Source organism: Perna viridis, chromosome 15 (genome assembly GCF_037379345.1).
Source record: "Perna viridis isolate PV_CMFRI_1.1 ecotype Kerala chromosome 15, ASM3737934v1, whole genome shotgun sequence".
NCBI lineage: Eukaryota > Metazoa > Mollusca > Bivalvia > Mytilida > Mytilidae > Perna > Perna viridis.
Genome location: NC_142459.1, coordinates 2,613,284 through 2,628,912, shown reverse-complemented (window position 1 = coordinate 2,628,912; position 15,629 = coordinate 2,613,284). Strand labels below are relative to the sequence as shown.

Genomic DNA, 15,629 nt, shown 5'->3' with positions numbered 1-15,629 from the left:
AAAGGAGTGTCAAGACTTGTTTTGTAAAGGGAGTGTAGTAGAGTGAGAGGTATAGAATACAATTTGGTTCTAATGTGATGAAGTCCAAGAGGTTTTTGTATGAAAGGAAGGAGACCATCTATGGAGACATCATTTAACTTAGGTGACGTATAGTGGCGATGGCCATGACTCCTTTCCCGTCTTGGATTTTTGTCAAATAAATTCATCACATTCATGCTATTGTTATATTGGCTTGAAAGGTTTCCTATACTTTTGATATTGTCATTGCATCCGTAAGGTATTGCAGTACCTAGTCTGCGTATCCAGTACTCCTCACTTTCCCTACGATAGTTTTTTCTTAGAACGGGACTGTTCGTAGGATGGTAAATTTTCATGGAGACGATTGAATGATCTTGTCGATTAAAGTGTTGATAAACTGTCGGGAATTTGGTGGTGTTTATTCCCGAATGATGACCGCACATTCCTTTATTTAATCGTTCTTGCGTTTCTCCGACATATATTAAAACACATAAGTTGCATTCTAATCCATATATCAAGTTTGTTGATTTGCAACTTAAGTCATCGTGACTTCTTGTATGGAAGGTTTTGTTTGTAAGGGAACTGGAGAAGTAAGGTTCAGTTATAAGAATGTTGCATGTTTTGCAATTTTAAATACCACATGTTGATGTAGTACAATATGGTTCGTCATCGTTGTAGTCAAATATATCGTTTAAAGTGATGGAAAATGGTTTAATTATTATAAAAGTGTCAGAATTTTTGTACTGGAATAGATGGTCTGCAGACTGAACGTGTGATTGGGTACTTTTAGTTGAACTGGTGGGGGCACTTTCCATACCAGATGTGACTGTGCTAAGAATCCCATCTGGGGACACCATATACTTACAAGACAACAGAGTGTCCGATCTGCTGAAATAGGAATACAGGTAACTCCATCATCACATTGGAAATGTCCATGTGAACATGTTGCAAAAGTCTGTAAATTAAATGCGTAATGTACCTGAAGAGGTTTCATTAGTGTAATGTATATATTGTATTTTCCTTTAATCCTAAATTATTGCACATCATTTCGTATATGATCATTAATCTATTCTGTAACATAAATCTTTTCTTGCTTGGTACATGTAGGTTGGTTTTGTAGTTATAACAAATTTTATCGTTCCATTCTTTTAAGAAAAAATATATATATAAACGATAAGATAAGACCCCAGTTTTTAAATAAGACACGGAATACCACAGCAATAACATATAGCTTTGAACTTACACTGGGGGACAAGCTTATTATATAAGCTTTCATATAAAATAAAACATTTACACTGAGAACCAAAGAGTGCTTTAATTTAGTATAAAAACCTCAAATACGGTTAAAATCAATCATGTTAAAATTGTTGTTCAACTGGACCTGAACTCAAATGAGCCAATTAAGATACCTATCGTGAAGGTTGAATTGGTAATGAATTCAATTTTAATCACATAGTAAAACAACAATAACAGATAACTGTGCATATCAATGGGCCTTGAAATTTGACAACACATGCTCATAACTTTAAAACTTTAAACTATTTTTTTTCTAGTTTATTGTATGTTTATTTCCATCACTGCATTATTAAATATCGGGTGAAAACCCGGAACATAATATATCTCCCATTGACATTGAAATGATAGAAACAAAGTTTTAATTCAAATTAAATCTAAATAGATACACAGCTATGATACACGGGGGAACTACGTTCATCATAGTATGTGAACATGAATCTTTTTTAAAACATTCATTTACAATTGACGTCCACATTCATATCATTGTGTGATAGTTTGTACTTACTAGACTTGGTAATATCATTGTGTGATAAGTTGTACTTACTAGACTTGGTAATATCATTGTGTGATAAGTTGTACTTACTAGACTTGGTAATATCATTGTGTGATAAGTTGTACTTACTAGACTTGGTAATATCATTGTGTGATAAGTTGTACTTACTAGACTTGGTAATATCATTGTGTGATAAGTTGTACTTACTAGACTTGTTAATATCATTGTGTAATAAGTTGTACTTACTAGACTTGGTAATATCATTGTGTGATAAGTTGTACTTACTAGACTTGGTAATATCATTGTATGATAAATTGTACTTACTGCAGATCATTTTCTATATTTATACTCACCTTGAAATTTGTGTTGCTGTACCCATTTTCATTTAACATTTACTAGAAAAGCGGGACATAAATTTGGGATGAAATTGCGACTTGACGTATTGGTTTAGATGTCCCAGAGTAACCAATTTACTCTGTCCGTATTTGGACTGACAAATCTAAACACATACATGATTTAAACTTATCTAGTTATGACTTCAGTCTTCTGTCAAAAAACAGTGTTACTTTTGTTGCTTTGTATGTATTATTTTAGTTATTTTATGTTCTTTGTTGTTCACTAGAATCTTGGTTCCCTTGACTACTCGTTTAATAGCATATCTATAAGACGTTAGGCACGGTTTACAAAACCTTCAAGCTTCGATGCGCTCTATCAAATCGTATTAGCTTTGAAATAATCACTCAATACGTAAAGGCTCACACAATATCACCAAAGACAAATGACAACAAGATAAAGCAGTATGTATCACCAAAAAATTAACAGGTTAACACAAATTAAAATTACTTATCGTTCAACAAATCACCAGAACAATCAGCATTTTGCAAATCGTAAAATGGTTTTATCAGGATTTTTTATACTGTGTATAGTTTCTTCAAAACTTCATACCTTAATTTCAGTCTTTGATGCACGTCAGTTATCTTAAACAAACAAATGATGTTTTACTTGAATTGAGTAGTAAAACATATTGGTAATTTTAGTGATTAAAGTTTTGAATTTTCTTTTCTTAAAATGCTAATAAAGATTTTGTTTTACAGCACGATGAATTCAAATCGGTATCATCATCTGCATAAATAGTACATTAATCTCTATAAATTTTCTCTGGGGGTCAACATTTAATTCCCTACTTTCACAAGTCATAAACCTAAGCTTTACACTCAATGTCCTTCATCCCAAGTTATACACCCAATGTCCTACATCCTTGGTCTTACACTACAAGTCATTCATACCATGTTCTACAACTCAAGTCCTAAACACCATGTCCTATTTATCACCACCAAATACGTAATAACTACTAATCATATATGTTTTACTTTTACAACACAGTTATCAATTAAAATAAATTGTGTTTAGTGTCAATGAGCGTCAATCAAAGTTGTTTTCCGATTTTCCGTGTTCTATTCACGGCTCCCTCATACCCACTACCTTACTGCAACCTAATTGGTTAATGCCCCATTGCTCTAAATTATATTTTTGAGTGCTGCATATACAAGCAAATATGAGTCACGTTAAACTTATGTAAATAAAAAAAAAACTATGGAAAACTATTAACCGAACAATTCGACAAACGCTTTGACTTTTCATTCCGTATTTTCAACTTTCCTTGTGGCAACATCCCCTTCGCACATGCGCATGGAGTTTTCTAATACACCACTAATACAATATACTCTTTTATTGCCCTACATTACTTATAATTAGGCTCCTGAAACATGGTTACATTGCGACAATACTGAAGCCATCACTGCAGAAGATTTATGGTCGTCATCATATGCATGAACACGTGGATCGTTACGATGTGTCCATTTTCACCATGAAAACTGAATTATTCAATTCGTCACAGTATACATTTCCTCTTTCGATTGAATATTTTTATGAGAAACGCGGTGGGTGTTTCTAGAAAAGTAGAGGACGCTAACCCTACCTGTGCACCTGGTCCATGCTCCCATGTTTTAGTGGAGTCCGAGTTGTTCATTTACTTTTGTTGCGTTGTCTGTATTGTTTTTGGTTATTTTGTGTTCTTTGTTATGTAAGTCCATGGATTACATTTGTTTTATTTCCGCTAGAATCTTGGTTCCTTTGATAACGCTTTTTTCAACGTCAAGTTAACGCGACTCTGTTTTGCCTGTGTATCCACATTTAAGTGGGAAGTTTCCCACATTCAAGTACTGTAAATACATAAAAATATCTGTGAAAAAAAATCATTGGAAGTATCAATGTGTGTGGATTTGCGTAAATAAAGTGTAATTTGTTCTGTTTTATATATTTTTTATATGTATAAAATATAGTATGCAAACATCGAAACACATTTGTTTTGTTGGGTAAAATATGTTGCAACATACTAAATAGTAGAAAACTTATTTAAAATTGAACAAAATCATAACAGAAATTGAAACAAAACAAAAACAATCAATGAATAAATCTTGACTTGACATGTAATACATATGCATGAAATTACATGTAGCTTTATATTGAAATGATATCATCCTTTGGTCGCTTAATGCCCTTTAAAGTAGTAAGATAACTGAGACATAATAATTCCATACAAACAAATACATTTAAATAAAAAAAAAATATAAAAAGTATAATATCACAGATCTAGAATTATCAAAGAAGTATAATATAATAGCCTCAAAACTTAACAAAAGTGCATTTCGTTTATTGTCTGTGTATGGTTTTCATATGCGTTATACTGATGACCTATTGGAGGAAACATCGATGACTTTGTCGATGGTATTGCCATATTATTTTCTTCTGGTTTAGTGTCTTAACTGTCTTTTGGACTTTGACTTTCTGGGTCAACTCTACTAAATACAATCTTGTAATATATAGAAGATAGATATACGAGAGCATAAAGCATAAATATCTCAATTAAATTTGTATATTTTCATTTTATGATTTAATGCTTTCAAATGAGTACCATATATTAGTAATATTAATTTGATGTAAGCAACAAACAGTTTTGTGTATTTAAAATTTATTTATAAACAGTTTCTCGTTTCACTAAAATTTTCATTAATAACAAGTGTGTGTGTTGATCTATAAAATGCTTAATATAACTTTCTAGGGAAACGCTAAATAATGTTTAAAGGTATTATTTGTGTTTTCAGTACTATTTAACTGATATGTAAAAATGAAGGGATTTAGATTATTTCACAAGATTGTTTGGTTCAAATTTCAAAGTGTATACAAACTGGTATTTATAACATAACATTTCAAATATTAGTCCAAAAATGGTTGACTGATTATTCTTTCATTAGTTTTTGTGTGTATCATTTCATTTGCCTTGTGTTACTTGTAGTGGTTTGGATACAGATTATATTCACTATACCTATAAATGTATATAAATAGTATTTGATATTCTTATATATAGATATAAATTATAATTAGTAATCTATATATAGATATGCATCATATTTACTATACCTTTATAGTTATGAATATATATAATATTAACTTTATTTATATAAAGATATACTAACTTGTCTAGACGTTTTTTCAACCAGTATAAAACTATGAAGACTATCAGTATTGTAATCAAGACAAAACCAATAGACAAAATTGACGCTAATATTATAGTTCTGTTCTTCTTACCTACAGTCGAAAATATGAATATATTACATGTATATAAACACTAAACAATCACTTCTAAGAACGATGCGACCCCATCTGCCATCTGTCACTGCAAATATTCAAAATTGTAGCAATGTCAACTTAAGGTCACCCATAGATCCTCAGTGAATGACGGTAAACCGAACGTAAAAACGAAAAAAAATACATACAGAGGTCATTATAAGTAATTCCTAAGTTGTGACAGGCACAAAAAAATGTGGCGGGATTGAAGTACGTTGGCCTTATCATAACCCTTCTCCTCTTAAATCTGGCCACTGTCGAAAAAATATATAATAAAAAAACAAGTTAAAAATGGAGCGAGTCTCTTATTAAAGCAGATAATGAACTTGATATTATAAGTTACTATCGTCATATGAAACAAATCATTCGCCGTACCATCGTGATCTTTTGATGTGAAGTGCTGGTTTGAAGCTTCAGTAGTGGGTTGGTTGGGACAGCCAGTTATCGATGTTACACAGCTACAATCTGTACACTGGTATTGTCCTTCGGTACATGTGTTTGGACATGCAGTGGGGTCAACCTGACCTTTATTACCAACATATAATAGAAATAAGAGATTATTTTCTATCATACTACATTAAGTAATTTCGGTTGACAAACAACTCAAAAAGTGAACTTTCTATTCAAGACAAAATCCTTTATTAGATAAGGAACTATTAAACGAAAATATAGTAAGTCACCATTTCAAATGTGATATGCTCTATTTTCCCCTTTCCTTTGCAATGAATGTAAAATTGTCAATAACAAATTACACATTCTCATTCGATGTATTATATTTAAACAATCCTAGTTCCAGGAATTTGATACATCGCATCCATCCCAAAGAACTGAGTTGAAGAATACTACAGATACTGTGAAGTCAGACTCTTGACCTACACATGGAGATCGATGATAAGGGAAAACAATTGACCAAACTTTACGACAAACGTGATGACTTTTCATTCAGAATTGTCAACTTTCTTTTCATCTGTGGCAACATCCCTTCAACACCTGTGTATGGTGTTTTCATGTGACAACTCATACGTTATGCCAGAGCTTGCAGTAAATACGAAAAATTTTTGTATCGCGTAAAACTTCTTACAATTAGGCTTCAAGAACAGGTTATGTTGCTACAATATTGAAGTCATCACAACAGAAGTTTTGTGGTCATCATCATGAACTCGCCGATCGTTACGGTGTATCCATCTTTTACATTTTTTTTTATTTCCGCTAGAATCCTGGTTCCCTTGATTATTCTCTCACTGACTGAGAACTTACAATTAGCAGCGTCTTCATCATCTACACCAGGACAGTCCGAGTTATAGTCACAGAGTTGAGAATTAAGAATGCAAGTCAGTCCGTCATTACATTGATACTTATTTAAGCCACAAGCTGCAGAGATCTGTAAACAAATTTGATAATAACATTTTTATGTAATATGCTTAATTTATCGTGATAACGTTTTCGTGATATAGAGGGCGTGTTGTCTTTAACAATACTAGTTTCGGTGCTTGATTTATTCATCGCATGTACAATAACGATCTTCAGATAATGGACATCACAGACACTTTGAATTCAGCTTTATATCTTGATCTCTACTTAGAGATTGTTTACAAGAGTAATCAAGGAAACCAAGGTTATAGCGGTAATCAAAATAATGTAATCCAGGGACAAAGACCAGACATGGAAAACAGACATACACAACAACGAACACAAAGTAACTAAAATCATACACACAAAGTAACAAAAGTAAATGAGCAATCCCGTCTCCACTAAAAACTGCGAGCATTAAAAAAAAGAATACTCATGACCAAACTATACGACAAACGCGATAATTGCCATTTCGTATTGTTAACTTTCCTTCTATCTATGCCAACATCCCTTCACGACCTGCATATCTACACAATATGCCAGGACTTGCCGAAACTACGCAAACTTGTTATTTCTTGCAAAACCTACAGTTAGGCTTCTCGAACAGGGGTATGATGCCAATATAAAAGTTTAATAGTCGTCATCATAAACTCGTGTATCTATCTCCACCATTAGAATCGACTTATTCACCTTGTCAAAGTTTTCTGTCCTGTTTCGTTTATCCCTGACACGATATTTTATGAGCAATTTAGCGGGTATTTCTAGAAAGGCAGAGGATGCTCAACCTACCGATGAAATTGGTCTATAATTCCCAGGTGTAAGTGGGATTCGTTTTGCTCGTTTACTTTTATTTCTTTGTACGTGTTATTTTTGGTAGTTTTGTATACTTTGTTGTGTTTGTCTCTTTATCCTGTCCTGAAAAATTATAATTTCAATGATGAAGTTATGCAGAATGAACAATAAAGTAAAAATCACGTCAGCATTTTTTTATGTCAACCGTTCATACTACTGGAAAATTATATTGAGCTTGTACTTTTAACAAAATAAAATAGTTTCTAATCAATATGTTGATGAAATTTAAAAAACTACTCACAAGACATTGTTTTTCGACTAAAAGAAGTCCCAGTACAACAATAATGTAATCATATATCATTGTTAAGTCCTTTCTTGTTCTTGTTATTGAATACTTGTAAGACGGAAACAGATGCAACTATCTAGGAAAATTTATTCAGTTATAAAAAGGAACGGTAATGACATAGTTACAATATTACTGTGTATTTACTTTGTATACATATATGTATTTGTTGACAAACAAAGGGCCTCTATTACATAGGTACAAAGGAAAACATATTGCTTCATGTATAGTTGAAAAGGAATAAAACTAAAATCTTTGGTTCGGTGGTCAATTAGGCAAACTGATTTTTCTGTGTGTGTTTTGTTTTTTTAATTTTATCTTCACATAAAAGCAGTTAAACCTAGTGTTAGCTTGGAGTATCAAAAGACGCTTTTCAAATAAGTTTGGAAAACTTGTCCTGACTGGTTTTTTTGGCAAATACTGACAAAACGCAATCTGCTAGCGGCAATTCGGCTCAATTTTTAATCACGGGTTTGTTGAAATTACATTTGAACAATATAAATACAGTACTACATTCAACTTCTTCCTCGTAAATTTACGTTTGTTAATTGACATTTTGTATCCTGATCGAATCACACGGATTAGAATTATCTATGAAAAATCACGTGTATAACAGATTAATAATGACTTTTGAAATATATTTCTATTCTGATAAAAGGACATAAATCTTTAACTTACATACATACAAGTAAAATTTTAAATTAACGTTTCCGAAAAGTTTCGTTTTGTTCATTTTACATGCTACATCTACTTACCTCAATTTGTCATAAACAACGACTGGATATTCTTATTCATATTCCATATAGTTTGGGATTTTAATGTACTGTGAAAATTTTCAATATTCTATTTTTAACTCCCATGGCAAATATCTATTATTAGTTCACAACTGACGGCAATGTTATGGATTTTAAAAATCAATAAAATTAATCAAACTCTGTCAAGGTACCAATAAATAACTACTATCGGATTAATTAGGTTGGAATACTCACGTTAGCGTACTATAAAACTGCATTTACCTGGATAAAAATTGTAAAATGGAAACAAAAGAGTCAAATTTATGTTCTTTGTTGCGTTAGTCTGTTTCCAATATCTGGTCGTTGTCCCTGGATTACATTCTTTTGATTTCCGCTAGAATCTTGTATAAAGAGATAACTCATTTCCAAATACTAGTCACTCAATATGAATTATCAGGTTAGAAATAAATCACAGAGTACTTCCTTTATCAAAGATAATTTTGATTTCATGATTTGTTTTATTTGAATACAAAATCTCAAACGCAAAGCACGTTATTCTATCGAATGCATTTTACATAAACCTATAATCATATAAAGTGCTCTTTGCTTTTGTTACTTTGTATGTATGAGTTTAGATATTTTATGTTCTTTGTTGTGTATGTCTGTTTTTCATGTCTGGTCTATCCTTGGATTACATTCTTTTGATTACCGATATAACCTTGGTTCCCTTGATTAATCTTTAAAAAGTGTCAGGGTATTACAATTATACGAAAAGTGTTGTATAACGATGAAAGAGTAGTTAAGGGAACCGAGATTCCAATATTAATCAATAGAATGGAACCTGTTGGTGAATTTTTAATAGATTGAAATTCTGCCTAGAATAATTCTGAATGTACAATACAATGTATACAAGCATTTATGTTGATCTCCGTTACGTGTCATTGAATGGCGTACCAAATCAAATTATTGATAAGATATTATCAACAACTTTTCCGTTTACCCAAATTACTCGTATAGTATATTTCATTCTTAACAGCACGAAACTAGATTGTTATTCTATAAAATGGTCTAGAATTGCTGATTTGAAAAATGACAAAATGTGGACAATGTAACAAAAAATTAATAAATTTAAAAATTAATTAAAAAAACGAAAGTAAGAAGGATCGAGAGAGAGAAACAGGAGGACTTCAAATAAGAAATAAACAAATAATTATACGTGTTCGCACTATTTAGTTAAATGGCTTTAAGATTAAAGAAAAAAGAAATTGATATCATGGGAAAAAAACAGTAATCAAATAGTTTATTATTAATTTCAAATCAGACATTGACATATGTTCTTCTGCTGAAATCATGTTAACGTCAAACTGCAAGGAACCTCCTTCTTTGGTATATCACGAGGCATTCAATGTGGTGTTAGGTATATTGTTATATCTGATGATTCCCATTTATACTGTTCATGTAACACTGTCTATTAAGAATTCCTATTTCGATTTCCAGTGATAGGAGGGAGTGTTGATAGATATTTCTTCACATAAGATGCACACATTTGCTTTAAGGTATCTCCATTGTCTTCTTTTTTATAACTGTCTTTATCATGTTTTTTCGGTGTCTCCTACCCTGAAATCATCCCATGATAGAGACACATTTAATGATTAATGAATGTTTGTAGAAATTATAATGGTATAAAGTGGTGACGAAAGAAAAGAGAAACTAGAGGCAACAGCATTAACAAACAGAAGAAAATACAACAAACACCCCGTCGAACCTATGATTCAGTCCACGGCTGGACTTTTATTGCATGACGAGACGGAAGCTCTTTCTGTACTAAAAAAAACCAGCTTTTTACTAAACCAATAGAAAACTGCATGACATGTAATACGAAAACAATAACAAAATGACTTATCACCAATAGTACTTCGGTATGTCCAGATATAACAAAACAACATACCTTTCTATCTTGAATTATGTTCCCATTATGTAATACCTAATATCGATCTTAAAGTATTCAACAGTCAGATAGATCAAGAGTGCTGATTGTGTGAGTATTAATAGGATTTTTGGGTCTTCATTGTATGTAAATATTATTTAATATACAATTACAAATAAGGCAATATTTGGTCATTTGATTATAGTATATTATGGTTTCGTTATGATTATTTGTTAGGTGAACAGCCTATTGATGTTCTTATGTATTTTTATATTCGGTTTTATGATTTGTTGAGAAGGTAATCTACATATTTACAATATGATCTTATATTTACCTATTTATTTTTTTATTTTTCTTGCAGTATACTACTATAATTATGGTGACAACTAACAGCGGCAGGAAAATGGTACATACGATAGTATAGATAATCCATGTATCTGTAGAATAACCTTGCATGATTATATTGATAATAGTTTAATTCACAGACACATACACAGCTTCATAAATATCTTAAATGCTTCATGATTACCTAAACAGCTAAGTAAATACCTTAACAGATGCATTGATACCTTAACAGCTCAGACCTGTTTATGACATTCACTATGATAATAATATATTCGATAAATTAGGTGTGAAAAGCTTGAATTATAACAAGATATATATATATGCTTTTTTTTATTAAATATAAGTAATAATTCTTATTATATTTCATGCAGTAACCAAACAAAACCGTTTTTTCAATAATTAAAACATTTGTTTACAATAACAACGGCGGGTGTTTCTAGAAAAGCAGAGGACGCTTACCCTACCGGTGCACCTGGTCCATGCTCCCAGTTTTTAGTGGAGTCCGAGTTGCTCATTTACTTTTGTTACTTTGTATGTATGATTTTAGTTACTGTATGTTCTTTGTTGTGTATATCTGTTTTCCATGTCTGGTCTTTGTCCCTGGATTACATTCGTTTGATTACCGCTGTAATCTTGGTTCCCTTGATTACTCTTTAAGCAATAGTTCGCATGGCGTCGGTTATGTTTGGCAGACACACTATCTGGTTTCACTAAACACAAACATATAAAGCCAAACAAAAACGTGTAAAAAATTGTCATATAAAAGAATGTATAGATCTTAATAACTGCATTGATATTACATTCACAAAATGCATTGAAATACACGCCAAAAGAATAATAAACAGAAGTGTAACTTTTGATAGTTAAATTGTATCATATTACCATTGCCGGAAAAAAGCTTCTAAGGTGTACTTCATATTTGATAATGCAACACAAATTTCATTTATTTACCAAAAAACACACGAATATTTCACTTTTAAAATTTTTCAAGAGAAAAGCCTTTGTGTCAGTAAAATGAAATTGACCTACTCATCCCAAAATCAAGAAATATATTTCTATATACAGCCAGTATAAACAATGCATGTTCTCAAAAAAACACTAAAAGATAAAAAATAACATAGTTAAACAAAAATAATTTCCAACAATTTAATAGGACAGTAATTAAGGATTTTTTCTAAATAGGCTTAAGGAACATGTCAGAGATTTGGATCAAAATAGACGTTTTAATGTAAATTATATTTGTACCTTTGTTTAACACTGGCGAAGCTGATACGGTGCTTGCTTGTTGGTTAGTATCACCACTGGTTTCCTGGTTGGGATCCTCAGTGCTCGATATAACATAGCAATGGGTTTGATCTGTTACACATGCACAGTCTGTACATTGATATTGTCCTTCGGTACACGTGCTTGAGCACTTGTCTGAATCTGGACCTACATCAATGTAATTAGCATCTGTCATATTAAATATAAACAATATAAATTTAATTTCAAGGTGGATTATTTTTTTGTGTACAGTTTTACTTTGGTTGACCGAAACGTATTTCAAAAAATATTCTTCTTCATACATCAAGCATTTATTGAGTTTAATTTGAAGATTAATCATATATATTGCCTACCTCAGCCTTTGCATCAAGCATTGATATTGTCGTTTCCTAAAGGGATTTTGAACGTCCTTGACCATACCTTATATATGGCCTACCGCAGCTTATACAGTTTCATTAAACGGCAAAGATGATAGATATTTCTCCTGAAGTGTTAAGTTGTTTAAAAATCCGATGTTTCCATACAACTTTAAAAGACTAGTTACATAGAATATTGTCTGCCACTTAAAACAAAATGGAACCAATCGAAATTTGTAAAACAATGTGCACCAATGACACAAGAAAGAATGTTATTACAAAGGTTGCTTCTTTAGGCTTCTTAGAATATATGCATTTGAAACTAATGCTTTTTTGCATTTTCTTTGGTCTAAAATTGATATTTTCTGAAGCAAAAACTTACAATTTGCTGGTAGTTCATCGCTCATGTCAGTACAGTCAAAATTGTTATCACAAAGTTCTGAATTGGGAATACAGGTTGTGCTATCACATTGGAACTCGTGAGGAGAACAGTTTGCAAAAATCTGTGAAATAAAACAATATGGTGTTTTATTGTTATTCAAATACTGGGAAAAACAAAGTGTGATAATTGTTCCAGGACAAAATAAAAAGTCGCAAAAACAAATTGTAGCAGCAGGTTTAACGTTTCGCTAACCCATCGACAAACAGTTCACAGTGTGTGCTAGCAAAATCAATATTTTATTCAAAAGCAATTTAATAATTTAAAGGTTCTCCGGTGTATATTTGCTATAAAGTATGGTTCGTTGGGACTTATTCATCATCTGTCGTATTATGTGGGAGAGATATTGCCATAGGCTTTGATCAGTGTCATATACACATTTTGTAGATCAATAAATTAAAATACCATATATTTATTTTATATAAAATGATATAAAATAGGTTAGTTTGTGGGATTTTTGGTATTAGTTTGAACAATTAAGGAAGATGCCAGCAAACCAAAGGAATGCAAGTTAACTCCATTGTGTTGAAAATACCAAGGATTGCAATTAGGACTGCGTGGATCATCTATAAGAGTTTGTTCTGAATGTGTAATTGTCCGATCTGTGAAAGTTATCAAATTGTATTACCAATACGGCATTGAATAATACAATCATAAAACAGGGAAAAACTTTTAAAACGCCTTCACACATCACAACTAAAAGGTAAAAATTAGATGACTAAGGTCTTTGTGCGTTAACCAGATCAAAATATGACAGAGGGCTTAACATAACACTTATCATAGGTTTATAAAAAAGACTTGTTACCAACACTATCGACCTTGTTTACATCCACAACAAGTTTCAATCTTTATCATATTTTCTTTATTCTATATTGTACTCACTAGGACTGGTAATGCAATCAGTTGAACACCACATATGAACTTGTTAATCATCCTCGTTAAAATGTATTCTTAAGTAGTGAAATTTCTATGAAGCACCGTTATAACTGCATATTGAAAAGGAACATGGAAGTACATAATATTAGTTTGATATTAAGTGAATTTCTTTTTTTATTATTTTGTAAGCGTTTTAAATTGTACTAACAGATGAAACGAACCGTATCCTTCTAATGAAAAAACATGACCAAAAATATTTGCACTAAATTAAATAATTTATCTGAATCAGTCGATGAAAGTGAAACATCATTCTAATTAATTATTGACAAGCATCAAACATGAAAAAGTACAGTACTTATATAGGGAAAACTTCCCATTCTGTATAATATTGGGAGATGGATAATAGTGTATGGGGATGGTGTATATGGAGATGGGGATTTTGATATGGGAGGGTGATGAAATTAGTTTTCAAATATTTATTGCTTTAATAATTGAACACAAAAATAACTAAGCATTTAAAGAATTTAAATTGGGGTACGGTTTATGATGAAAATAGGAGGTTTATACCATTTAAGGACTGTAATGACAGGCGTGGGAGGCGAATTGACTATTTATCGACTACGACCTGATTGTGTGTATATTTTCGTTTCCCTGGGAAAACCCTTACCTATTTTTAAATTACAAAGAACATTATTGATTTATGCATAGTTATTTACAAAACATACTGTATCATTTTAAACTCACCTGATCTAGTAAAACGAATGCCATTTTTGTTGTATCCCTTTGTGTTAAAACTTGCGCTATTACTTGAAACTCATCATCAAATAAATTGTCACGTTTTGGATATCATTATTCATCGTTTTTACTTTAAAGAATTTTTTCGTTTGTTTTAGCAACCTAACACCTAGCACAGCAATCAGCTTTTGAACAATTGATTTAGCAAACATGTTAATTGTTTGAAATTTTGAACGATCACGATCAATTCTTAATATTCAATCATCTTGATAAAATATCTTAGGTCTATCAAAACAGTCTTTTAAATAATAGAAATAAAATACATGAAAATCAGTTTTTGTTGTAATTCTTTATCAAAATTTTGCCTTATTTATAAATGTAAAATGTAGTACATACCGTAAAATGCTTTCAGAAAAGATTTACATGTATCATCATCTTTTTCCTTGCTAACACAGTGTACATTATACTCACTCTAACTTATTTCTATTGGATATTTCCAAAGTCTGTAGGTGCTTTAAACCTTTGAATCTCAATCGTCTGTGACAAACATATACCAAATACGTTGGCAATTTCTATATATGATAAAGTAGAAGTTGGTTAGAATTCACTTTTTTCGTCATAAAGGGATATTTTAAATTTTTATCTTTAAATTTGTACAGGTAAATATTGAAAACACGTAAAGTGATTTCAGCACAGCCTTCACAATACAATACTTGATAATAAAAAAGATAATCAAATATATAATATATTCACGGAATATAGGTTAAAAGTAATATTTTTTTTCTATCTTTACACATTAAAAATTATTTTATTATACCCTGTTAATACTAATGTGATTTTCAGTGGGTAAGTTAGTTAATAAAGCATTATCAAAGCAGCTAGTAAAATGCTAGGACAAAATAAATAATGCACTCATGACTGATCGAATATTTAAGAGTAATCAAGGGAACCAAGGTTATAGCGGTAATCAAAAGA

General features: G+C 31.3%; 1 protein-coding gene across 21 annotated transcripts; it reads right to left on the bottom strand.

Annotated features, from left to right (window-relative positions):
* Positions 1 to 4,278: 4,278 nt before the first annotated feature.
* LOC148596509 (low-density lipoprotein receptor-like) lies at positions 4,279 to 15,290 on the bottom strand. Of its 21 annotated transcripts, none has more exons than XM_088563716.1 (10): positions 15,126 to 15,290; positions 13,926 to 14,029; positions 12,987 to 13,107; positions 12,231 to 12,416; positions 10,975 to 11,077; positions 8,735 to 10,330; positions 7,938 to 8,058; positions 5,870 to 6,019; positions 5,344 to 5,543; positions 4,279 to 4,668 (listed from the first exon to the last, which is right to left on the bottom strand). In XM_088563716.1, the coding sequence occupies exons 2-6, from the start codon at positions 13,974 to 13,976 to the stop codon at positions 10,306 to 10,308; spliced, it is 486 nt and encodes a 161-aa protein (XP_088419842.1). In that variant the 5' UTR covers positions 13,977 to 14,029; positions 15,126 to 15,290; the 3' UTR covers positions 4,279 to 4,668; positions 5,344 to 5,543; positions 5,870 to 6,019; positions 7,938 to 8,058; positions 8,735 to 10,305. The 21 variants fall into 21 exon arrangements, with proteins under 21 accessions (XP_088419842.1, XP_088419847.1, XP_088419848.1 ...); XM_088563721.1 differs by having other exon boundaries at positions 4,279 to 4,679; positions 5,456 to 5,543; XM_088563722.1 differs by having other exon boundaries at positions 5,456 to 5,543.
* Positions 15,291 to 15,629: the final 339 nt, after the last annotated feature.

Excerpts from the sequence above, each read along its gene's own strand:
- LOC148596509 (XM_088563710.1), bottom strand. The coding sequence starts at position 7,997 with ATGATATATGATTACATTATTGTTGTACTGGGACTTCTTTTAGTCGAA. Across the intron at positions 5,456-5,869 it reads CACATCAAAAGATCACGATG|GTAAGAAGAACAGAACTATA; the intron begins GTACGGCGAATG and ends TTTCGACTGTAG. Across the intron at positions 4,680-5,343 it reads TTGAAAAAACGTCTAGACAA|ATTGTATTTAGTAGAGTTGA; the intron begins GTTAGTATATCT and ends ATATATTACAAG.